Source organism: Pseudophryne corroboree, chromosome 2, assembly GCF_028390025.1.
Source record: "Pseudophryne corroboree isolate aPseCor3 chromosome 2, aPseCor3.hap2, whole genome shotgun sequence".
NCBI lineage: Eukaryota > Metazoa > Chordata > Amphibia > Anura > Myobatrachidae > Pseudophryne > Pseudophryne corroboree.
In genome coordinates, this window is record NC_086445.1 from 696,633,530 (window position 1) to 696,660,859 (window position 27,330).

General features: G+C 47.2%; 1 protein-coding gene across 1 annotated transcript in view; it reads right to left on the reverse strand.

Annotated features, from left to right (window-relative positions):
* Nucleotides 1-27,330, reverse strand: part of SNRPE (small nuclear ribonucleoprotein polypeptide E) — a 93,794-nt gene that overhangs the window by 31,834 nt on the left and 34,630 nt on the right. Inside the window, exons 2-4 of the mRNA XM_063957272.1 lie at nucleotides 6,444-6,470; nucleotides 6,296-6,358; nucleotides 5,665-5,743 (exon numbers count right to left, since the gene is read on the reverse strand). Of these exons, the coding sequence (XP_063813342.1) occupies nucleotides 5,665-5,743; nucleotides 6,296-6,358; nucleotides 6,444-6,470 (169 nt within the window). The remainder of the gene's footprint in view (nucleotides 1-5,664; nucleotides 5,744-6,295; nucleotides 6,359-6,443; nucleotides 6,471-27,330) is intronic.

Below are 27,330 nucleotides of genomic sequence, written 5' to 3' on the forward strand. Positions count from 1 at the left end.
AAGAGAAGTCGCTCAAACCAAAACAGTAAGTCTATAAAAATAAAGTAATGAAAACTTGAGGCTGCTTTCACAGCAGCCCTGTGACCATGCGGCTTCCTGCCACACCAAGCATAAAACTGATCTGACTGAGTCAGTGGGCGGGACTATATAGTGGAGGCCCCAATGCATCCTGGGAGGCCAGAAAGCTTGTGACCGTGTTGGTGCCATTTTCGCTGTCGCTCGACAATATCCCAATGTTATCCTGTGGACCCAGCCAGAGAAAATCCACCTCCCAGTTGTCCACTCCCGGAATGAACACTGCCGACAATATCACCTGGTGGTATTCTGTCCAATTGAGGATTCAAGCTACTTCCCGCTTTGCCATGCGGCTTCTCGTTCCTCTTTGTTTGTTGATGTATGCGACTGCCGTTGCGTTGTCTGACTGCACTTGGACAGTCTGAGAGCGAAGCATGTGTACTGCTTGTCGTAGTGCATTGTAAATTGCGTGGAGTTCCTGGACATTTATAGACCGCAATCTTTCGTGATCCGCCCAGAGACCCTGGAGCTGACAATTTTGAACTACAGCTCCCCAACCTCAGAGACTCGCCAAACAGTTTCCCTGCGGTTAAATTGTGTACCTTGAGCCACCAGAGTAGAGACACCCTTGCCCTTGGCGACAACCTCACCCTGTGGTGAATCTGCAGATGCGAGCCCGACCACTGTGCGAGCACATCCAGTTGAAATGGACGCGAGTGAAATCTTCCGAACTGAAGCGCTTCAAAAGCCGCCACCATTGTTCCTAAGAGGCGAATGCACAAATGTACCGAGACTGTGCGTGGCTTGAGCACTAATTGTACGAGATGGCGAATAATCTACTTTCTGTTGTGGTAGGTAAATTCTTTGATTTACCGTATCGAGAATCATACCTAGGAATTGAAGGCGTTGAGACGGAATGAGATGCGATTTCTTGAAGTTGACAATCCAACCGTGGTGAACCAGTACATTGTACGTTAGCAGCGCATGTTGGAGAAGCATCTGTTGAGACGGGGCTTTGATGAGCAGATAGTCTAAATACGAAACTATTGTCACTCCCAGGGATCTGAGATGAGCTATCTTCACAGACATCACTTTGGTGAATACCCGAGGCGCTGACGAAAGGCCAAACGGTAGAGCCTGAAACTGGTAATGGTTCTGGCGTATTGCAAACTGCAAGAACCTCCGATGAGGTTGCCAAATCGGAATGTGTAAGTACGCATCCTTAAGATCTAGCGCAATCATGAATTCCTTTGGCTCTAAACCTGCAATCACTGAGCGCAGAGATTCCATCTTGAATCTGTAGTAAGTTACGTAGCCCGTCATGCCACTGGCTTGTCGGTGACCTTAGCGTCCTGACGACTTGTGTTGGTTTGTTGGAAACCACGTCCTCGACCCCGTCTACCTGGCATGGCTGTTCCTCTGCCACGTCCGCGAAAGGACTTAGGTCTAAAGGATTTGAACGCAGGTCCAGAGTATCTCCGTCTTGGTACCGGTGGAGGCAATGGTAAGAAAACAGACTTTCCTCCCGTGGCCTCAGAAATCCATTAGTCCAATTCAGGACCAAACAACTTCTCGCCACCGTAAGGTAACGCCTCTATACCTCTTGACCTCTGCCTCCGCTTGCCAAGAACGCAGCCAGAGAGCTCGTCGTACTGTAACCAGTGACGATGAAATGCGAGAAGTGAGCTGACAGACGTCAGTAGAAGCTGTACATAGATACTCCGCAGCCTCACACATTTGATCAGCAAGAAGTATAAGGTGTTCGTCATGTAGGGCAGACTTGAGTTCTGTTATCCATACTATGAGCGCCTTAGTGACCCAGATGCCAACCAAGCCAGGTCTCAGCAGCACTCCTGCTGCTACATACATGGACTTTAGCATAGTTTCTATTTTGCAATCTGATGGGTCTTTAAGCATAGTAGCAGCTGGCACTGGTATGGTTAATTTCTTTGTAAGTTTCGACACTGACGAATCAACTATTGGTGGATTCTCCCATGTACATGTCACAGAGTCTGGAAACGGGTAACTAGACTTAAATCTGCGAGGTATAGAAAACCGTTTATCTGGAGTCTGTCGTGTTTCTACTAACATCTTAAGAGACTCCGAAACAGGAAAACACATTGGAGTTCTCTGTCGTTTAGTAAATACGACTTGTTCATTTGTCAGAGGCTCCTCAGTTTCTGTAAACTTCAGAGACTGACGCACCGCTCTGATGAGATTATCAATGCCTGAGCTGTTAAAATCCTCACTATCTGACTCCACTTCGCCCTCCTCACCCTCATCTTGTGCCATGAGGTCTGGCATGGAATCGTCAGAATGCAACATAGCAGAAACTGGTAAATCATAAGACATATGAAATTTATCCCGTCTACCCAAAATGGATTTGGACCTTTCGCAAGGCTGAGACGACTCCGGTAGTTCTGGCGGTCTCACCCTAGACTCAGATCTTGCCGCTTCCCGCTCTTGTGGAGCGGTGGTCAATTCTGATTGCAACCCAGCCAGTACATTGGCTAGAATTTCCCATGGAGGGTCCGGGGAGTAAACTGGCTTTAAAACCGGAGCAGAAATTGTATTCGTAACTGAATCCACAAAACATACTGTACATGTGGTAGATCCATCCGGTAACGCACTGCTACAGACTTTGCAGTGATGCTTTTTAATTTTTGCTGGTGCCTTACTCATTATGGAGACAGACAATACAATAAAAACAGACACTTGCCCGACTCAGTAAAATAGTACTAAGGTGTCTATATCTATCTATATATATATATATATATATATATATATATATATATATATATATATATATATATATATATATATCTACATATATATCTATCTATCTATCTATCTATATATATATATATATATATATCTATATATATACATATATACATATCTATATATACATATCTATATATATATATATATATCTCTATCTATCTATATCTCTATCTATCTATCTATCTATCTGGCCAAGTGCAGTACACGTGGCCGGTACTATGAAATGTGATCCCAAATTCCCACTAACACCCCTGCGCCTCCAGTGGAGTAGAGATGTAGTACTGGAACGTTCTGGAATCACAACAGGAAGACACAGGAAGCATGGTTAAAATGCTGCCATGCTAAAACTTAGTCACAATACAGGTTACAAGGTTTTAAACTGATATATAACCCTGTATGAAAATCCTGTGTAAATCATCCCTGCAGCCTAGCATACTGCTGCTGTTTGTCCCTCCTCGTGCCGCTGATTGTATCCCCTCGTCTGCTTGCAGCCTGTAATGCCCATCCCCCCCCCCTGTATGCTCCGTTGCGGAGGCAGTATGCGGGGCGGGCAGCGCTAGTGTGGGGCGGCCAGCGGGAGCTGGGTAGCGGGACGCGCTGGAAACAGACAGTGGGGAGCGCGTCCTGAAGCGGTCTGAGCAGCGGCGGCGGGCAGGCTGTAAAGGGATCCAAGCGGCCATGCGCCAGCGGTATTAAAGTAAACATTGTCCCCACACAGCGGGGCGGCAGCGTGAGCTGACCGCCCCCCGACCAACATACCTGGACTCCTGTGGTGAGGCTCCGACGGGGCTTCTCTGTAAGCACCGGCCAGCCTTTCTGCAGGATGTCTGTCTGGCTGTGAGGGTGCTCATTTAGTGAGGACCGACACACCACAGCTGCCTGTAGCAGCTTGCACTATCCCTGACCCTGGCCTTTTGGAAGGGGGAAAGGGATGTGTATGAAACAAAAAAATAAAAATATTCAAAAGAATTGTGGACTAAGCCACATAAGCCTGTTGCTACTTGAGCACAGAAAAAACACTGAGGTACTCTGGGATATGGAGGGGTGGAGTGTTCTAAATTTAAATATTCAGTGCCCTGTTCCTATGGAGGCGGTCCATATCCCAAGAGTACTCCAGTGACCCCTAGTGGATGAAAAAGAAACTTTACATACATACCGACACACACATACTTACCTATGTTCACACGCCGACTGTCCACTTCTCCATGTAGAATCCACGGGGTACCTGAAAATAAAATTATACTCACCATAATCCAGTGTAAATCTGTCCTTTTTTGTAATCCACGTACTTGGCAAAAAAATAAAACGCAAAAGCCGTACCACGCACTGAAAGGGGTTTATACATGGGACCCCTTTCCCCGAATGCCTGGACCCCCCGTGACTCCTGTCACAGAGGGTCCCTTCAGCCAATCAGGGAGCGCCACGTCGTGGCTTGCTGGGACTTGTAGTTCTGCTACAAAACACAATATTCTTTTATTTGACACAAGGCCATCAGACCCCCATCCGCAGCCCTTGGATGGGGGGGGGGAGGGGACAGCCTCAGGCTTCACACCTGGCCCTTGGGTGGCTGGAAGGGGGGGGGGGGGCTTGATTTAAGGGGTCCCCACTCCTCCAGGGTACCCCGGCCAGGGGTAACTGGTTAGTGATTTAATGCCAGGGCCGCAGGGACCGATATAAAAGTGTCCCCCGGCTGTGGCATTATCTCTCTGACTAGTGGAGCCCGGTGCTGGTGTTAAAAATACGGGGGACCCCTACGCTTTTTGTCCCCTGTATTTTTTGCACCAGGACCGGACGCAGAGCCCGGTGCTGGTTGTAAAAATATGGGGGATCCCCTGTCAATTTTCCCCCCGTATTTTTACAACGAGGGCCGGCTCAAAAAGCCCGAGGCTGGTTAAGCTTAGGAGGGGGGACCCCACGCAATTTTTTTTTTTTTTAACACTTTTGTGCCGTCCAAAAAGTCGAATCCAGGACGCACACTATCCGTCAATTGGTCCGTTTTTCGACAGCGGGACTGTTGATTCCGTTTTTTATTGAATATGTCGAATTCGGGTCCCGGCGGCAGGGTGTCTGACTGTCGAATTGTGTTGAATTAAAAAAACGGTCGAATTCCAGCCAGAATTCGACCGCAATTGCATATACCCCTATGTCTCAAAGGGGTTTTAGTGTCGCTTATGCAAAATTTTCCATCAGCTTCTAACAGCACAATTACATAATGTTGCCCACCTTTCTTGGGATTGAAATCCCTTTGAGACATAAGCCTAAAACCAGGAAATTTGCACGTGAATGCATATCAACCAGGGCCAGCTCATGTCTGAAAGTGTCTACCCGGGTTAAGAGTCCCTGGTCCACGACTGTTCGCTAGTAGGGTTTTCACAGGACTTGCACCAGGGAAGACAACTCTGCTTAGGACTGAAAAGGTGCTACCGGGTAATGCCTAAAAAGAAATTGAATGGCCCACTCAATGCCGGAAGACATCAGCAGCACTGCAGACACTGGGGGAGAGTGCAGGGATGTAGAGGGCCTTAATGTCCCTCAGCATGGCACCTGCTAGAAGATTATCTTCCGGCAGGCCCCCACTCTGTGTTTGACTTGTCACATCATTTGAAACCAGGTCAGTTAACACACAGCCTGGTGTGGTCGCAAACGATGCGACTATGCCAGGCAAGTGGTTAAAGGATATCAGCAGCCAACTGGATTTAAAATAATGCATGCTAGAAAAGACTTAATGGATTCGGATAGTATCTCTGTTCATGGTTATGTTCGACAAAGGAAACAAAAAAAAAAAAAAAAAAAAAAAAAGTGGTTGTTTCACAATTTCCTTCTGATACAGTATGCACATGTTTTAAGTTGAATAGCAAAGCTCACCAAGCTGTTTCCGGGTTTTTGTTTTCAGATGGATTTCTTCTGCATCATCCAACACCAAGTTCATATACTCATCAAATCCCTAAAAAACAGTAAAAAGCTTATATTTTCCCATTGTAGATTTCACTCTTAAAAACATATTATATTAAAAAGGAAGCCTGTTTTTTTATATTCCTTTTGTTAAAGAAAGTGCAATCACATATCTTGCCAGCTGCAGATATCCTGTATCAAGGATGGGGAACCTTCGGCTCTCCAGCTGTTGTTGAACTAAACATCCCAGCATGCCCTGCAACAGTTTTAGCATGGCCAAATAACAAAACTGTAGCAAGGCATGCTGGTATGTGTAGTTCAACAACAACTGGAGAGCCAAAGGGTCCCCATCCCTGTCCTATATGAACATTATTTTTTCAGACTAATCCCCATCTTTCTACACATACCTATTGGCTGAACACTGAAAACATGAAAGTAGAACCCAGTTTATTCATGCCTGAGCAGCCTGGTTCTTTCTGCATGTATGTTAACAGCACATCTGACTCTCTTTCAAAGTTTGTAGAGGGACAGCTTAGTCATTGTAGCTCACAGCAGTCCAGAATGGAGATAGGATTCAGGTATGGTGCAAAGCGATTATACTCACAATGATGCATCCTTCTATACGCATGTTCACTTGCTCGTATAACCACACTTGTATCCGCGATCTCTGTAAAAAGTAACAGCAATTTCAACCCAATGAACACTGGCAAGAAACAAAGCATTGTAAATAGAAAAGCACAAAATACACTTACATTTTGAAGGTACCTGAAAATGAGATTCTGATATAAGGGAGTTAAGGCTGACACCAATATTCAGTAAAAAGACTATACACTAAGTCAGTGGTCCTCAAACTGTGTGCCTAGGCAACCTGCCTTGGATTGTTGGTCCAGAACCAATTCAAATTACCGTATATACTCGAGTATAAGCCGACTTTTTCAGCACTTTTTTTTGTGCTGAAAAAGCCACCTCGGCTTATACTCGAGTCAGTGGCAGTGCAGTGTGACAGGCAGAGCAGTGTGAAGGAGGGACACGGAGCGCACAGCATGCGCCTCTCCTGTGTCCCTCCTGCATCTCCGGCGGCAGCGGCGGGTCTATTAAAGGAAGTACCCGTTCGTGACCTCTGATCACGAACCGGCACTTCCTTTAATAGACCCGCCATGGCCGCCGGAGATGCAGGAGGGACACAAGAGAGGCGCGCGCTGTGCGCTCCGTGTTCCTCCTTCAGAAGACAGCGCGGGATCGACGGAGGGGTAAGTAACAGGCACTGGGGGAAGGGGCATATGGGGCAGCATGAGGGGCATATGTGGCAGCATGAGGGGCATATCTGGCAGCATGAGGGCATATCTGGCACTGTGGGGCATATCTGGCAGCATGAGGGCATATTTGGCACTGTGGGGCATATCTGGCAGCATGAGGGGCATATCTGGCAGCATGAGGGGCATATCTGGAAGCATGAGGGCATATCTGGCAGCATGAGGGCATATCTGGCACATCTGGCACTGTGGGGCATATTTGGCAGCATGAGGGCATATCTGGCACTGTGGGGCATATTTAGCAGCATGAGGGCATATCTGGCACATCTGGCACTGTGGGGCATATTTGGCAGCATGAGGGCATATCTAGCACATCTGGTACTGTGGGGCATATTTGGCAGCATGAGGGCATATCTGGCACATCAGGCACTGTGGGGGCATATCTGGCACTGAGGGCTGTGTACGGCTAGAGCTGCATTTCCCACCCTAGGCTTATACTCGAGTCAATAAGTTTTCCCAGGTTTTTGTGGTAGAATTAGGTGCCTCGGCTTATATTCGGGTCGACTTATACTCGAGTATATACGGTATATATGGTCAACGTAATAGGCAACACCAGTGCTGCTAAAGATAAATAAACATTCCTTAGAAAGTTAATCGGGCGCACCTATAATTATTCAGAATGTCACCATGTTTTAAAATGTAATGTGTAATAGCTGCTCCTAACTGACTATCTGGCAGTCTATGATGGATACAAAATAACAAGCATATAACCTTATTAAAAAGGAGCGGATTTAAAAGTTAAAACTTAATCACATAATAAAAGCTGTGTTAGCAGATTTCATATAACATAATATCATCAAGGTAATCAAATAACGGTAATGACTCGCACACAATGTTTGTATTGGAAATGAAACAGATGTTACTACCCCTGTTCAAGTGTCCATTGGTTGAATGTGTTTTATTTGTAGACAGTACGTCTCATAATATATCTCTCTCTCTATATATCTATCGCTATCCCTGGACGCGATCCAGATCAGAGTCCCATTTTCATTGTAATCACCACTTGGGTAAGCTTTGCTACTACCCCTAACTCAGGATATATTCTCGCCCACGGGAGTAGAGTTTTGATCGTCACTCAGCTGAATCACCGGCGCATTGGAGAGCAGTCTGCTGCAGTGAATGTAGGCCATCAGCCTTTCAGTGAGTACTCGTGGTGAGTCACCTCCTTACGTGCAGAGATGACCAGCGGTAATGGCACAGTGTGATGGAGTGTTTTTCCTTAAGAGGGAGGGTGAACCCAGGTTCAGTTGTAGTTATGAGCAATTTAGCAGACTTCTTTGAAGCTGCCTTTCATATTGAACAGCTGACATCGCCACCACTGAACCTGGGATCGCCCTCCCCCTTCAGGAAAAACACGCCAGGAACACTCCATCACACTCTGCCATTACCGCTGGTCATCTCGGCACGTAAGGAGGTGACTCACCACGGGTACTCACTGAAAGGCTAACACTGACGGCCCACATTGAATGCAGGAAGCTGCTCTCCAATGCGCCGGTGATTCATCTGAGTAACAATCAAAACTCTACTCCCGTGGGTGAGAATATGGGGTATATTCAATTAAAGTCGGATCCATTCCGACATGTATTTGTCGGAATGGATCAGACAACCACTATTCAATCCCATCTAAAATTCGACTTTTTCAAGTCGAATTTTAGATGGGACCCAGAGGAGGAGAGGGGGGGGCGAGCCGAGGGGGAACACCCGGCGGCAGCCAGAGGAGATGCGCTGCAGCAGGATGTCACTCACCCGCCAGAGCTCACGGCAGCTTCCACCCGGCTCCAGCAGCGTGCTGGAGCCGGGTGAAAGCTGCCGTGTGGTCGGGCGGGTGAGATCCAGCTGTAGTGCTGATCTCCTTTATGCCCGCCGGCTGTCCCCCTGCGGTTTGCCCCCTCGCCTCCTCCGGGTCTATCTCATTCCGACTACATTTTGTTGTCGGATTGAGATAGTCGAAAAGGGGGCCAAAACCTGTCGGATTTGGCCCCGTTTTCGACATCAACGCGTGGATCGGCAGCTATTCCGCCGATCCACGTGCTTGTCGACAAGTCGAATGTCTCAACTTGTCGAAAAGCTCTGAATAGGTCAAATCAGGATTCGACCTTAAAAAGTCAAAAACTGTCGTCTTTTCGACAGACGGCAGATTTCGACTGAAATTGAATATACCCCTATATCCTGATTTAGGGGTAGTAGCATAGCTTACCCAAGTGGTGGTGATAATGAAAAAGGGCCTCTGATCTGGATCGTGTCCAGGGATAGATAGATAGATATGTATATAATAAAAAAAAATAAAATTTTTTTTTTATATATATATATATATATATATATATATATGTGTATATATATATATATATATATATATATATATATATATATATATATATATATATATATATATATATATATATATATATATATATATATATATATATAAAAATTGAATATATATATATATATATATATATATATATATATATATATATATATATATATAAATAATCTCATTGGAGATCCGAACTCACATCAAATCGATTTATAAACACATATTTAGGGTGCACCCAGTGAAACTGACATAGTCAGCCACAAATACAAAACGGAGATTCCACACAGGTGGAGGGGGCACTCACAATTTGAATAACACATACAGACAATGAAATAGCATAAAACATTCATAGTTTAATAGTTGGATAGTCAGTTGCACCAACTCGCCCTTAATCGACGTTTCGACCCCATGACTGGGTCTTTTTCAAGATAGGCAGGTTCGGTGAAAATTCAAATAACTTTTAAAGATTTATACATAGTCACGTCAGTGGAGTTCTGGAAAAGAGAAAGAACATAAGACCACACTTAATGCCTCCCAGGCCCCATTATTGCACATTTAACCATGAACTAAATTACACACAGCGCACTTTACAGTGCACTCGTCAGATGAACCTTAAGCCCAGTGGATATTAACATGCTGCAATGACCACCAATGTGAGTCCAATTAACAAAAAAGGCTCACATAGACAAATCACTTTAGGAAGATGTCCTGACAACTTCTATCCACTCAGATGGTGTACAGCTCAAGTACCTAAAAAACCAATATGAACAATATATCAACAAATAAGCTAATAAACAGACCCAGTGCTAATTGACTCAAAAAACACGTAAACATATACAGATACATACTCCAGTAACTATGCCTTCACACGTAGATGTATGTAAGCTTCTAATAATGTAGTTCACGTGATAGTCTCCCTATAGACAAAAATGGAAGGTGAAGTTGGAGACTACAGATATATACTGATATAGTAGGTGAGTGTAGTAAACACTAACTACTCACTGAATATCAGCAATCATTCCAGTGTGAATGCATCCAGGTAAGCCAATTAATAAATTCCACAACGCTTCAAAGACGATCACTGAAATACAAACATTGTACAGTCTAAATATCGGTCACCAGAGGAATCACTTAAAAACAGAGTTAATAACCAATAAGTGGTGAGTACTCACACAACCATGTTCACACAGTCAAAGGCACCTGGATCTACACACACTGTCTAAACGCCGGGGAATAGAACCCCAGACGACCGGAAGTGAACTCAACGTCACTTCCGCTCCACGAGTTCAACACGGAGTCACCGCCTAGTCCAAAACTATTTAATTACCCACAAAAACATAAATTTCCCACCTGCGGGTGAAGATGCTAGCGGGCCTGATGCCTAATGTAGTTCAAAACGTGGCTGCTACACACAGCCGCTACATACAACGGTCCAGGACGTTCTCTGCGTCTCACGGACCGGAAATGAATCTATTAACATTGGCCGCGACGCGTCATGCGTTCCACACACCGGACGCATGCGTTCCACCGGGTGATGGTGAGACGCACCGCTACCTACAGGTGAATACTCACCTTATCATATCACTATACTATTAGTAAATCCGAAGGTCTCAAAAAGTACAAAGGGGTCCCGAGCACTATATCCACTGGGCGAGCAATTAACATAAAAAAGTAAATAACACACAAAGATATATGTATGTTCTTCAAAATAGGGCATTAGGACATCAAGCAACAATGGAACCTGAGGGCTTATGGTGGTGCGACATCCACATTGGTCTAGCCCAACTGTCTATATTCCCAACATCAGGATGATTGTTACATACATAGTAAATAATAATACAGTTCAAACATCTGATTGTCTGACAATACATAAATGTTTTTAAACAAAAAATACCAATAATACATATAGAAATACATTCCACACCCCCTGATGTTGGGAATATAGACAGTTGGGCTAGACCAATGTGGATGTCGCACCACCATAAGCCCTCAGGTTCCATTGTTGCTTGATGTCCTAATGCCCTATTTTGAAGAACATACATATATCTTTGTGTGTTATTTACTTTTTTATGTTAATTGCTCGCCCAGTGGATATAGTGCTCGGGACCCCTTTGTACTTTGAGACCTTCGGATTTACTAATAGTATAGTGATATGATAAGGTGAGTATTCACCTGTAGGTAGCGGTGCGTCTCACCATCACCCGGTGGAACGCATGCGTCCGGTGTGTGGAACGCATGACGCGTCGCGGCCAATGTTAATAGATTCATTTCCGGTCCGTGAGACGCAGAGAACGTCCTGGACCGTTGTATGTAGCGGCTGTGTGTAGCAGCCACGTTTTGAACTACATTAGGCATCAGGCCCGCTAGCATCTTCACCCGCAGGTGGGAAATTTATGTTTTTGTGGGTAATTAAATAGTTTTGGACTAGGTGGTGACTCCGTGTTGAACTCGTGGAGCGGAAGTGACGTTGAGTTCACTTCCGGTCGTCTGGGGTTATATTCCCCGGCGTTTAGACAGTGTGTGTAGATCCAGGTGCCTTTGACTGTGTGAACATGGTTGTGTGAGTACTCACCACTTATTGGTTATTAACTCTGTTTTTAAGTGATTCCTCTGGTGACCGATATTTAGACTGTACAATGTTTGTATTTCAGTGATCGTCTTTGAAGCGTTGTGGAATTTATTAATTGGCTTACCTGGATGCATTCACACTGGAATGATTGCTGATATTTAGTGAGTAGTTAGTGTTTACTACACTCACCTACTATATCAGTATATATCTGTAGTCTCCAACTTCACCTTCCATTTTTGTCTATAGGGAGACTATCACGTGAACTACATTATTAGAAGCTTACATACATCTACGTGTGAAGGCATAGTTACTGGAGTATGTATCTGTATATGTTTACGTGTTTTTTGAGTCAATTAGCACTGGGTCTGTTTACTAGCTTATTTGTTGATATATTGTTCATATTGGTTTTTTAGGTACTTGAGCTGTACACCAACTGAGTGGATAGAAGTTGTCAGGACATCTTCCTAAAGTGATTTGTCTATGTGAGCCTTTTTTGTTAATTGGACTCACATTGGTGGTCATTGCAGCATGTTAATATCCACTGGGCTTAAGGTTCATCTGACGAGTGCACTGTAAAGTGCGCTGTGTGTAATTTAGTTCATGGTTAAATGTGCAATAATGGGGCCTGGGAGGCATTAAGTGTGGTCTTATGTTCTCTCTCTTTTCCAGAACTCCACTGATGTGACTATGTATACATCTTTAAAAGTTATTTGAATTTTCACCGAACCTGCCTATCTTGAAAAAGACCCAGTCATGGGGTCGAAACGTCGATTAAGGGCGAGTTGGTGCAACGGACTATCCAACTATTAAACTATGAATGTTTTATGCTATTTAATTGTCTGTATGTGTTATTCAAATTGTGAGTGCCCCCTCCACCTGTGTGGAATCTCCGTTTTATATATAAATAATAAGAATTTACTTACCGATAATTCTATTTCTCGTAGTCCGTAGTGGATGCTGGGAACTCCGTAAGGACCATGGGGATTAGCGGCTCCGCAGGAGACTGGGCACAAAAGTAAAGCTTTAGGACTACCTGGTGTGCACTGGCTCCTCCCCCTATGACCCTCCTCCAAGCCTCAGTTAGGATACTGTGCCCGGACGAGCGTACACAATAAGGAAGGATTTATGAATCCCGAGTAAGACTCATACCAGCCACACCAAGCACACCGTACAACCTGTGATCTGAACCTAGTTAACAGCATGATAACAGAGGAGCCTCTGGATAGATTGCTCACAACAACAATAACCCGATTTAGTTAATAATAACTATGTACAAGTATTGCAGACAATCCGCACTTGGGATGGGCGCCCAGCATCCACTACGGACTACGAGAAATAGAATTATCGGTAAGTAAATTCTTATTTTCTCTGACGTCCTAGTGGATGCTTGTAACTCCGTAAGGACCATGGGGATTATACCAAAGCTCCCAAACGGGCGGGAGAGTGCGGATGACTCTGCAGCACCGAATGAGAGAACTCCAGGTCCTCCTCAGCCAGGGTATCAAATTTGTAGAATTTAGCAAACGTGTTTGCCCCTGACCAAGTAGCTGCTCGGCAAAGTTGTAAAGCCGAGACCCCTCGGGCAGCCGCCCAAGATGAGCCCACCTTCCTTGTGGAATGGGCTTTTACAGATTTTGGCTGTGGCAGGCCTGCCACAGAATGTGCAAGCTGAATTGTATTACAAATCCAACGAGCAATAGTCTGCTTAGAAGCAGGAGCACCCAGCTTGTTGGGTGCATACAGGATAAACAGCGAGTCAGATTTTCTGACTCCAGCCGTCCTGGAAACATTTTCAGGGCCCTGACTATGTCCAACAACTTGGAGTCCTCCAAGTCACTAGTAGCCGCAGGTACCACAATAGGTTGGTCCAGATGAAACGCTGAAACCACCTTAGGGAGAAAATGAGGACGATTCCTCAATTCCGCCCTGTCTGAATGGAAGATCAGATAAGGGCTTTTACAGGATAAAGCCGCCAATTCTGACACGCGCCTGGCCTAGGCCAGGGCCAACAGCATGACCACTTTCCATGTGAGATATTTTAACTCCACAGATTCAAGTGGTTCAAACCATTGTGACTTTAGGAACCCCAAAACTACATTGAGATCCCAAGGTGCCACTGGAGGCACAAAAGGAAGCTGTATATGCAGTACCCCTTTTACAAACGTCTGAACTTCAGGAACTGAAGCTAGTTCTTTCTGGAAGAAAATTGACAGGGCCGAAATTTGAACCTTAATGGACCCCAATTTTAGGCCCATAGACACTCCTGTTTGCAGGAAATGCAGGAATCGACCTAGCTGAAATTCCTCCATCGGGGCCTTACTGGCATCGCACCACGCAACATATTTTCGCCTAATGCGGTGATAATGCTTTGCGGTTACATCCTTCCTGGCTTTGATCAGGGTAGGGATGACTTCATCCGGAATGCCTTTTTCCTTCAGGATCCGGCGTTCAACCGCCCTGCCGTCAAACGCAGCCGCGGTAAGTCTTGGAATATATAGGGTCCTTGATGGAGCAGGTCCCTTCTTAGAGGTAGAGGCCACGGGTCCACCGTGAGCATCTCTTGAAGTTCCGGGTACCAAGTCCTTCTTGGCCAATCCGGAGCCACGAGTATAGTTCTTACTCCCCTCCATCTTATAATTCTCAATACTTTTGGTAAGAGAGGAAGAGGAGGGAACCCATACACTGACTGGTACACCCACAGTGTTACCAGAGCGTCCACAGCTATTGCCTGAGGGTCCCTTGACCTGGCGCAATACCTGTCCAATTTTTTGTTTAGGCGGGATGCCATCCTGTCCACCTTTGGTTTTTCCCAACGGTTTACAATCATGTGGAAGACTTCTGCTGAGGAAGTCTGTTTCCCAGTTGTCCACTCCCGGAATGAACACTGCTGACAATGCTATCACATGATTTTCCGCCCAGCGAAAAAATCCTTGCAGCTTCTCTACGTGGGCGACTGCCGTGATGTTGTCCGACTGGATCAGCACCGGCTGATCTTGAAGCAGAGGTCTTGCTTGGCTTAGGGCATTGTAAATGGCCCTTAGCTCCAAGATATTTATGTGAAGTGATGTCTCCAGGCTTGACCACAAGCCCTGGAAATTTCTTCCCTGTGTGACTGCTCCCCAGCCTCGCAGGCTGGCATCCGTGGTCACCAGGACCCAGTCCTGAATGCCGAATCTGCGCCCTCTAGAAGATGAGCACTCTGCAACCACCACAGGAGAGACACCCTTGTCTTTGGTGACAGGGTTATCCGCTGATGCATCTGAAGATGCGATCCGGACCTCTTTTCCAGCAGGTCCCACTGGAAAGTTCTTGCGTGGAATCTGCCGAATGGAATTGCTTCGTAGGAAGCCACCATTTTTCCCAGGACCCTTGTGCACTGCTGCACTGACACTTGGCCTGGTTTTAGGAGGTTTCTGACTAGTTCGGATAACTCCCTGGCTTTCTCCTCCTGGAGAAACACCTTTTTCTGGACTGTGTCCAGGATCATCCTTAGGAATAGAAGACGTGTCGTCGGGATCAGCTGCGATTTTGGAATATTAAGAATCCAACCGTGCTGCCGCAACACTACTTGAGATAGTGCTACCCCGACTACCAACCGTTCCCTGGATCTTGCCCTTATCCGGAGATCGTCCAAGTAAGGGATAATTAAAACTCCCTTCCTTCGAAGGAGTATCATCATTTCGGCCATTACTTTGGTAAAGACCCGGGGTGCCGTGGACAAACCAAACGGCAGCGTCTGAAACTGATAGTGACAGTTCTGTACCACAAACCTGAGGTACCCTTGGTGAGAAGGGTAAATTGGGACATGGAGATAAGCATCCTTGATGTCCAGAGACACCATATAATCCCCTTCTTCCAGGTTTGCCATCACCGCTCTGAGTGACTCCATCTTGAATTTGAACCTTTGTATGTAAGTGTTCAAGGATTTCAGATTTAAATTAGGTCTCACCGAGCCGTCCGGCTTCGGTACCACAAACAGCGTGGAATAATACCCCTTTTCCTGTTGTAGGAGGGGTACCTTGATTATCACCTGCTGGGAATACAGCTTGTGAATGGCTTCCCATACCGCCTCCCTGTCGGAGGGAGACGTCGGTAAAGCAGACTTTAGGAAAACGGCGAAGGGGAGACGTCTCGAATTCCAATTTGTACCCCTGAGATACCACCTGAAGGATCCAGGGGTCCCCTGTGAGTGAGCCCACTGCACGCTGAAATTTTTGAGACGGGCCCCCACCGTGCCCGAGTCCGCTTGTAAAGCCCCAGCGTCATGCTGAGGACTTGGCAGAAAACGGGAGAGGGCTTCTGCTTATGGGGCCCAAAGGACTGCGCCTGATAATACGGCGTCTTCTTATGTTGAGAGGCTACCTGGGGTAAAAATGTGGATTTTCCAGCCGTTGCCACCAGGTCTGTTAGACCTACCCCAAATAACTCCTCCCTTTTATAAGGCGATACTTCCATATGCCTTTTGGAATCAGCATCACCTGACCACTGTCTTGTCCATAACCCTCTTCTGGCAGAAATGGACAGCGCACTTACTCTTGATGCCAGTCGGCAAATATCCCTCTGTGCATCACGCATATATAGAAATGCATCTTTTAAATGCTCTATAGTCAGTAATATACTGTCCCTATCTAGGGTATCAATATTGTCAGTCAGGGAATCCGACCAAGCCACCCCAGCACTGTACATCCAGGCTGAGGCGATTGCTGGTCGCAGTATCACACCCGTGTGAGTGTATATACATTTTAGGATATTTTACTGCTTTCTGTCAGCAGGTTCCTTAAGGGCGGCCGTATCCGGGGACGGTAGTGCCACCTGTTTAGACAAGCGTGTGAGCGCTTTATTCACCCTAGGGGGTGTTTCCCAACGTGCCCTATCCTCTGGCGGGAAGGGGTATGATGCTAATAACTTTTTAGGAATTAACAGTTTTTATCGGGGGAAATCCACGCATCATCACACACTTCATTTAATTCCTCAGATGCAGGAAAAACTACAGGCAGTTTTTTCTCACCCAACATAATACCCTTTTTAGTGGTACTGGTATTATCAGAAGTGTGTTAAAATAAGAATTTACTTACCGATAATTCTATTTCTCGTAGTCCGTAGTGGATGCTGGGGACTCCGTCAGGACCATGGGGAATAGCGGCTCCGCAGAAGACAGGGCACAAAAGTAAAAGCTTCAGGATCAGGTGGTGTGCACTGGCTCCTCCCCCTATGACCCTCCTCCAAGCCTCAGTTAGGATACTGTGCCCGGACGAGCGTACACAATAAGGAAGGATTTTGAATCCCGGGTAAGACTCATACCAGCCACACCAATCACACTGTACAACCTGTGATCTGAACCCAGTTAACAGCATGATAACAGCGGAGCCTCTGAAAAGATGGCTCACAACAATAATAACCCGATTTTTGTAACAATAACTATGTACAAGTATTGCAGACAATCCGCACTTGGGATGGGCGCCCAGCATCCACTACGGACTACGAGAAATAGAATTATCGGTAAGTAAATTCTTATTTTCTCTGACGTCCTAAGTGGATGCTGGGGACTCCGTCAGGACCATGGGGATTATACCAAAGCTCCCAAACGGGCGGGAGAGTGCGGATGACTCTGCAGCACCGAATGAGAGAACTCCAGGTCCTCCTCAGCCAGGGTGTGCCCCTGACCAAGTAGCAGCTCGGCAAAGTTGTAAAGCCGAGACCCCTCGGGCAGCCGCCCAAGATGAGCCCACCTTCCTTGTGGAATGGGCATTTACATATTTTGGCTGTGGCAGGCCTGCCACAGAATGTGCAAGCTGAATTGTACTACACATCCAACTAGCAATCGTCTGCTTAGAAGCAAGAGCACCCAGTTTTTTGGGTGCCTACAGGATAACAGCAAGTCAGTTTTCCTGACTCCAGCCGTCCTGGAAACTTATATTTTCAGGGCCCTGACAACATCTAGCAACTTGGAGTCCTCCAAGTCCCTAGTAGCCGCAGGTACCACAATAAGCTGGTGCAGGTGAAACGCTGACACCACCTTAGGGAGAAACTGGGGACGAGTCCGCAGCTCTGCCCTGTCCGAATGGACAATCAGATATGGGCTTTGTGAGACAAAGCCGCCAATTCTGACACGCGCCTGGCCGAGGCCAGGGCCAACAGCATGGTCACTTTTCATGCGAGATATTTCAAATCCACAGATTTGAGCGGTTTAAACCAATGTGATTTGAGGAATCCCAGAACTACGTTGAGATCCCACAGTGCCACTGGAGGCACAAAAGGGGGTTGTATATGCAGTACTCCCTTGACAAACTTCTGGACTTCAGGAACTGAAGCCAATTCTTTCTGGAAGAAAATTGACAGGGCCGAAATTTGAACCTTAATGGACCCCAATTTGAGGCCCATAGACACTCCTGTTTGCAGGAAATGCAGGAATCGACCGAGTTGAAATTTCTTCGTGGGGCCTTCCTGGCCTCACACCACGCAACATATTTTCGCCACATGTGGTGATAATGTTGTGCGGTCACCTCCTTCCTGGCTTTGACCAGGGTAGGAATGACCTCTTCCGGAATGCCTTTTTCCCTTAGGATCCGGCGTTCCACCGCCATGCCGTCAAACGCAGCCGCGGTAAGTCTTGGAACAGACATGGTACTTGCTGAAGCAAGTCCCTTCTTAGCGGCAGAGGCCATGAGTCCTCTGTGAGCATTTCTTGAAGTTCCGGGTACCAAGTCCTTCTTGGCCAATCCGGAGCCACGAGTATAGTTCTTACTCCTCTACGTCTTCTAATTCTCAGTACCTTGGGTATGAGAAGCAGAGTAGGGAACACATACACCGACTGGTACACCCACGGTGTTACCAGAACGTCCACAGCTATTGCCTGAGGGTCTCTTGACCTGGCGCAATACCTGTCCAGTTTTTTGTTCAGGCGGGACGCCATCATGTCCACCTTTGGTCTTTCCCAACGGTTCACAATCATGTGGAAGACTTCCCGATGAAGTCCCCACTCTCCCGGGTGGAGGTCGTGCCTGCTGAGGAAGTCTGCTTCCCAGTTGTCCACTCCCGGAATGAACACTGCTGACAGTGCTATCACATGATTTTCCGCCCAGCAAAGAATCCTTGCAGTTTCTGCCATTGCCCTCCTGCTTCTTGTGCCGCCCTGTCTGTTTACGTGGGCGACTGCCGTGATGTTGTCCCACTGGATCAATACCGGCTGACCTTGAAGCAGAGGTCTTGCTAAGCTTAGAGCATTGTAAATTGTCCTTAGCTCCAGTATATTTATGTGGAGAGAAGTCTCCAGACTTGATCACACTCCCTGGAAATTTTTTCCCTGTGTGACTGCTCCCCAGCCTCTCAGGCTGGCATCCGTGGTTACCAGGACCCAGTCCTGAATGCCGAATCTGCGGCCCTTTAGTAGATGAGCACTCTGCAGCCACCGCAGAAGAAACACCCTTGTCCTTGGAGACAGGGTTATCCGCTGATGCATCTGAAGATGCGATCCGGACCATTTTTCCAGCAGATCCCACTGAAAAGTTCTTGCGTGAAATCTGCCGAATGGAATCGCTTCGTAAGAAGCCACCATTTTTCCCAGGACCCTTGTGCAATGATGCACTGACACTTTTCCTGGTTTTAGGAGGTTCCTGACTAGCTCGGATAACTCCCTGGCTTTCTTCTCCGGGAGAAACACCCTTTTCTGGACTGTGTCCAGAATCATCCCTAGGAACAGCAGACGTGTCGTCGGAAACAGCTGCGATTTTGGAATATTTAGAATCCACCCGTGCTGTCGTAGAACTACTTGAGATAGTGCTACTCCGACCTCCAACTGTTCTCTGGACCTTGCCCTTATCAGGAGATCGTCCATTTTCTTTGAAGAAGAATCATCATTTCGGCCATTACCTTGGTAAAGACCCGGGGTGCCGTGGACAATCCAAACGGCAGCGTCTGAAACTGATAGTGACAGTTCTGTACCACGAACCTGAGGTACCCTTGGTGAGAAGGGCAAATTGGGACATGGAGGTAAGCATCCCTGATGTCCAGGGACACCATACAGTCCCCTTCTTCCTGGTTCGCTATCACTGCTCTGAGTGACTCCATCTTGATTTGAACCTTTGTATGTAAGTGTTCAAATATTTTAGATTTAGAATAGGTCTCACCGAGCCGTCTGGCTTCAGTACCACAATATAGTGTGGAATAATACCCCTTTCCTTGTTGTAGGAGGGGTACTTTGATTATCACCTGCTGGGAATACAGCTCTGAATTGTTTCCAATACTGCCTCCCTGTCGGAGGGAGACGTTGGTAAAGCAGACTTCAGGAACCTGCGAGGGGGAGACGTCTCGAATTTCCAATCTGTACCCCTGGGATACTACTTGTAGGATCCAGGGGTCCACTTGCGAGTGAGGCCACTGCGTGCTGAAACTCTTGAGACGACCCCCCACCGCACCCGAGTCCGCTTGTACGGCCCCAGCGTCATGCTGAGGACTTGGCAGAAGCGGTGGAGGGCTTCTGTTCCTGGGAATGGGCTGCCTGCTGCAGTCTTCTTCCCTTTCCTCTATCCCTGGGCAGATATGACTGGCCTTTTGCCCTTATGGGGACGAAAGGACTGAGGCTGAAAAGACTGTCTTTTTCTGCTGAGATGTGACTTGGGGTAAAAAAGGTGGATTTTCCAGCTGTTGCCGTGGCCACCAGGTCCGATGGACCGACCCCAAATAACTCCTCCCCTTTATACGGCAATACTTCCATGTGCCGTTTGGAATCTGCATCACCTGACCACTGTCGTGTCCATAAACATCTTCTGGCAGATATGGACATCGCACTTACTCTTGATGCCAGAGTGCAAATATCCCTCTGTGCATCTCGCATATATAGAAATGCATCCTTTAAATGCTCTATAGTCAATAAAATACTGTCCCTGTCAAGGGTATCAATATTTTCAGTCAGGGAATCCGACCAAGCCACCCCAGCGCTGCACATCCAGGCTGAGGCGATCGCTGGTCGCAGTATAACACCAGTATGTGTGTATATACTTTTTAGGATATTTTCCAGCCTCCTATCAGTTGGCTCCTTGAGGGCGGCCGTATCTGGAGACGGTAACGCCACTTGATAAGCGTGTGAGCGTCTTATCCACCCTAAGGGGTGTTTCCCAACGCGCCCTAACTTCTGGCGGGAAAGGGTATACCGCCAATAATTTTCTATCGGGGGAAACCCACGCATCATCACACACTTCATTTAATTTATCTGATTCAGGAAAAACTACAGGTAGTTTTCACACCCCACATAATACCCTTTTTTGTGGTACTTGTAGTATCAGAAGTATGTAACACCTCCTTCATTGCCCTTAACATGTAACGTGTGGCCCTAAAGGAAAATACGTTTGTTTCTTCACCGTCGACACTGGAGTCAGTGTCCGTGTCTGTGTCGACCGACTGAGGTAAATGGGCGTTTTAAAGCCCCCGACGGTGTTTTAGACGTTTGGACAGGTACTAATTTGTTTGCCGGCCGTCTCATGTCGTCAACCGACCTTGCAGCGTGTTGACATTATCACGTAATTCCCTAAATACGCCATCCATTCCGGTGTCGACTCCCTAGAGAGTGACATCACCATTACAGGCAATTGCTCCGCCTCCTCACCAACATCGTCCTCATACATGTCGACACACACGTACCGACACACAGCACACACACAGGGAATGCTCCGATAGAGGACAGGACCCCACTAGCCCTTTGGGGAGACAGAGGGAGAGTTTGCCAGCACACACCAAAACGCTATAATTATACAGGGACAACCTTTATATAAGTGTTTTCCCTTATAGCATCTTAATATATAAGCATATCGCCAAATAAGTGCCCCCCCTCTCTGTTTTAACCCTGTTTCTGTAGTGCAGTGCAGGGGAGAGCCTGGGAGCCTTCCCACCAGCAGTTCTGTGAGGGAAAATGGCGCTGTGTGCTGAGGAGAATAGGCCCCGCGCCCTTTTCGGCGGGCTTCTTCTCCCGTTTTTCTGACAACCTGGCAGGGGTTAAATACATCCATATAGCCCCAGAGGCTATATGTGATGTATTTTTAGCCAGTATAGGTACTTTCATTGCTGCCCAGGGCGCCCCCCCCCAGCGCCCTGCACCCTCAGTGACCGTTGGTGTGAAGTGTGCTGAGAGCAATGGCGCACAGCTGCAGTGCTGTGCGCTACCTCATGAAGACTGAGAAGTCTTCAGCCGCCGATTTCTGGACCTCTTCTCTCTTCGGCATCTGCAAGGGGGTCGGCGGCGCGGCTCCGGTGACCCATCCAGGCTGTACCTGTGATCGTCCCTCTGGAGCTAGTGTCCAGTAGCCTAAGAAGCCAATCCATCCTGCACGCAGGTGAGTTCACTTCTTCTCCCCTAAGTCCCTCGTTGCAGTGAGCCTGTTGCCAGCAGGACTCACGGAAAATAAAAAACCTAATAAAACTTTTACTCTAAGCAGCTCTTTAGGAGAGCCACCTAGATTGCACCCTTCTCGGCCGGGCACAAAAACCTAACTGAGGCTTGGAGGAGGGTCATAGGGGGAGGAGCCAGTGCACACCACCTGATCCTAAAGCTTTTACTTTTGTGCCCTGTCTTCTGCGGAGCCGCTATTCCCCATGGTCCTGACGGAGTCCCCAGCATCCACTTAGGACGTCAGAGAAAACATTTTCTATAGCCGCAATCATTTAACGTGTGGCCCTACTGGAAGTCACATTCGTCTCTTAATCGTCGACACTGGAGTCAGTATCCGTGTCGGCGTCTGTATCTGCCATCTGCGGTAACGGGCGTTTTAGAGCCCCTGATGGCTTTTGAGACACCTGGACAGGCACAGGCTGAGTCGCCGGCTGTCTCATGTCATCAATCTTTTGTAAAGAGCCGACTCACATAATTCCTTCCATAAGCTCATCCACTCAGATGTCGACTCCCTAGGGGGTGACATCTGTTACAGGCAATTGCTCCGCCTCCACCTCATTTTCCTCCTCATACATGTCGACACAACGTACCGACACAGCACACACACAGGGAATGCTCTGATAGAGGACAGGACCCCACTAGCCCTTTGGGGAGACAGAGGGAGAGTATCCCAGCACACACCAGAGCGCTATATAATAAAAAAAAAATATATATATATATATATATATATATATATATATATATATATATATATATATATATATATATATATATATATATATATATATATATATATATATATATATATATATATATATATACACACACACAGGGATAACCTTATATAAGCGTTTTTCCCCTTATAGCTGCTGTATTGTTATACTGCGCCTAATTAGTGCCCCCCTCTCTTTTTTAACCCCTTTCTGTAGTGTAGTAACTGCAGGGGAGAGCCAGGGAGCTTCCCTCCAACGGAGCTGTGAGAGAAAATGGCGCCAGTGTGCTGAGGAGATAGGCTCCGCCCCCTTCTCGGCGGCCTTTTCTCCCGTTTTTCTGTGGAATCTGGCAGGGGTTAAAATTCATCCATATAGCCCTGGGGGCTATATGTGATGTATTTTCGCCAGCCAAGGTGTTTTTATTGCTGCTCAGGGCGCCCCCCCCTAGCGCCCTGCACCCTCAGTGACCGAAATGTGAAGTGTGCTGAGGAGCAATGGCGCACAGCTGCAGTGCTGTGCGCTACCTTGGTGAAGACAGGATGTCTTCTGCCGCCGATTTTCCGGACCTCTTCTTGCTTCTGGCTCTGTAAGGGAGCCGGCGGCGCGGCTCTGGGACCGGACTCCGAGGCTGGGCCTGTGTTCGGTCCCTCTGGAGCTAATGGTGTCCAGTAGCCTAAGAAGCCCAATCCACTCTGCACGCAGGTGAGTTCGCTTCTTCTCCCCTTAGTCCCTCGATGCAGTGAGCCTGTTGCCAGCAGGTCTCACTGAAAATAAAAAACCTAAAACTAAACTTTCACTAAGAAGCTCAGGAGAGCCCCTAGTGTGCACCCTTCTCGGCCGGGCACAAAAATCTAACTGAGGCTTGGAGGAGGGTCATAGGGGGAGGAGCCAGTGCACACCAGGTAGTCCTAAAGCTTTACTTTTGTGCCCAGTCTCCTGCGGAGCAGCTAATCCCCATGGTCCTTACGGAGTTCCCAGCATCCACTAGGACGTCAGAGAAATTATATATATATATATATATATATATATATATATATATATATATATATATATATATATATATATATATATATATATATATATATATATATATATATATATATACACACACATACACGCACATATATATTTTGTTAAAGAGTGGATAACGCACTCATAAATGTATAAAAAGTAACACCTTTACTTGTAACACATGTTCACATACATTGAGGTTAAAATTCATCGACAACGGTATTTGCACCGTGACTTAGCCACTCCGATGTTCGGATCCACGGCTCGTCTCTGCACCGGCTCTGTTCCCGGATGGTGACGTCACAGCGTCCACGTCAAGTCAGCCACGCCCAACGCGTTTCGTACTACAGGTACTTCGTCAGGGGGTGTGATTTACCCACTACATATTGTCCATATATACCCATTCTGGGTGTCGTTCTCAATTAAAGTGCAATTAGCCATAAAATGAACAATTTAAAAATAAGATTTTACTCACCGGTAAACCTATTTCTCGTAGTCCGTAGTGGATGCTGGGAACTCCGAAAGGACCATGGGGAATAGCGGCTCCGCAGGAGACTGGGCACAACTAAAAGAAAGCTTTTAGACTACCTGGTGTGCACTGGCTCCTCCCACTATGACCCTCCTCCAAGCCTCAGTTAGGATACTGTGCCCGGAAGAGCTGACACAATAAAGAAGGATTTTGAATCCCGGGTAAGACTCATACCAGCCACACCAATCACACCGTACAACCTGTGATCTGAACCCAGTTAACAGCATGATAACAGAGGAGCCTCTGAAAAGATGGCTCACAACAATAACAACCCGATTTTTGTAACAATAACTATGTACAAGTATTGCAGACAATCCGCACTTGGGATGGGCGCCCAGCATCCACTACGGACTACGAGAAATAGAATTATCGGTAAGTAAATTCTTATTTTCTCTGACGTCCTAGTGGATGCTGGGAACTCCGTAAGGACCATGGGGATTATACCAAAGCTCCTAAACGGGCGGGAGAGTGCGGATGACTCTGCAGCACCGAATGAGAGAACTCCAGGTCCTCCTCAGCCAGGGTATCAAATTTGTAGAATTTAGCAAACGTGTTTGCCCCTGACCAAGTAGCTGCTCGGCAAAGTTGTAAAGCCGAGACCCCTCGGGCAGCCGCCCAAGATGAGCCCACCTTCCTTGTGGAATGGGCTTTTACAGATTTAGGCTGTGGCAGGCCTGCCACAGAATGTGCAAGCTGAATTGTACTACAAATCCAACGAGCAATAGTCTGCTTAGAAGCAGGAGCACCCAGCTTATTGGGTGCATACAGGATAAACAGCGAGTCAGATTTCCTGACTCCAGCCGTCCTGGAAACATATATTTTCAGGGCCCTGACTACGTCCAGCAACTTGGAGCCATCCAAGTCCCTAGTAGCCGCAGGCACCACAATAGGCTGGTTCAAGTGAAACGCTGAAACCACCTTAGGGAGAAATTGAGGACGAGTCCTCAATTCTGCCCTGTCCGTATGAAAAATTAGGTAAGGGCTTTTATAGGATAAAGCCGCCAATTCTGAGACACGACTGGCTGAAGCCAGGGCTAACAACATTACCACTTTCCAAGTGAGATATTTTAAGTCCACAGTGGAGAGTGGTTCAAACCAATGTGATTTTAGGAACCCCAAAACTACATTGAGATCCCAAGGTGCCACTGGAGGCACAAAAGGAGGCTGTATATGGAGTACCCCCTTGACAAACGTCTGAACTTCAGGAACTGAAGCCAGTTCTTTCTGGAAGAAAATCGACAGGGCCGAAATTTGAACCTTAATGGACCCTAATTTTAGGCCCATAGACAGTCCTGTTTGCAGGAAATGTAGGAAACGACCCAGTTGAAATTCCTCTGTAGGGGCCTTCCTGGCCTCGCACCACGCAACATATTTACGCCAAATGCGGTGATAATGTTGCACGGTCACATCCTTCCTGGCTTTGATCAGGGTAGGGATGACTTCATCCGGAATGCCTTTTTCCTTCAGGATCCGGCGTTCAACCGCCATGCCGTCAAACGCAGCCGCGGTAAGTCCTGGAACAGACAGGGTCCCTGCTGAAGCAGGTCCTTTCTTAGAGGTAGAGGCCACGGGTCCTCTGTGAGCATCTCTTGAAGTTCCGGGTACCAAGTCCTTCTTGGCCAATCCGGAGCCACGAGTATAGTCCTTACTCCTCTCCTTCTTGAGTATGAGAGGCAGAGGAGGGAACACATACACTGACTGGTACACCCACGGTGTTACCAGAGCGTCCACAGCTATTGCCTGAGGGTCCCTTGACCTGGCGCAATACCTGTCCAGTTTTTTGTTGAGGCGGGACGCCATCATGTCCACCTTTTGTTTTTTCCAACGGTTCACAATCATGTGGAAGACTTCTGGGTGAAGTCCCCACTCCCCCGGATGGAGGTCGTGTCTGCTGAGGAAGTCTGCTTCCCAGTTGTCCACTCCCGGAATGAACACTGCTGACAGTGCTATCACATGATTTTCCGCCCAGCGAAGAATCCTTGCAACTTCTGTCATTGCCCTCCTGCTTCTTGTGCCGCCCTGTCTGTTTACGTGGGCGACTGCCGTGATGTTGTCTGACTGGATCAGCACCGGCTGACCTTGAAGCAGAGGTCTTGCTAGGCTTAGAGCATTGTAGATGGCCCTTAGCTCCAGGATATTTATGTGGAGTGATGTCTCCAGGCTTGACCACAAGCCCTGGAAATTTCGTCCCTGTGTGACTGCTCCCCAGCCTCTCAGGCTGGCATCCGTGGTCACCAGGACCCAGTCCTGAATGCTGAATCTGCGGCCCTCTAGAAGATGAGCACTCTGCAACCACCACAGGAGAGACACCCTTGTCCTTGGTGACAAGATTATCCGCTGATGCATCTGAAGATGCGACCCGGACCATTTGTCTAGCAGATCCCACTGGAAGGTTCTTGCGTGGAATCTGCCGAATGGGATTGCTTCGTAAAAAGCCACCATCTTTCCCAGGACCCTTGTGCATTGATGCACTGAGACTTGGCCTGGTTTTAGGAGATTTCTGACTAGTTCGGATAATTCCCTGGCTTTCTCCTCCGGGAGAAACACCTTTTTCTGGACTGTGTCCAGGATCATCCCTAGGAATAGGAGTCGGGTAGTCGGGATCAGCTGAGATTTTGGAATATTGAGAATCCAACCGTGCTGGCGCAGCACTATCTGAGATAGTGCTACCCCGACTTCCAACTGTTCCCTGGATCTTGCCCTTATCAGGAGATCGTCCAAGTAAGGGATAACTAAAACTCCCTTCTTTCGAAGGAGTATCATCATTTCGGCCATTACCTTGGTAAAGACCCGGGGTGCCGTGGAC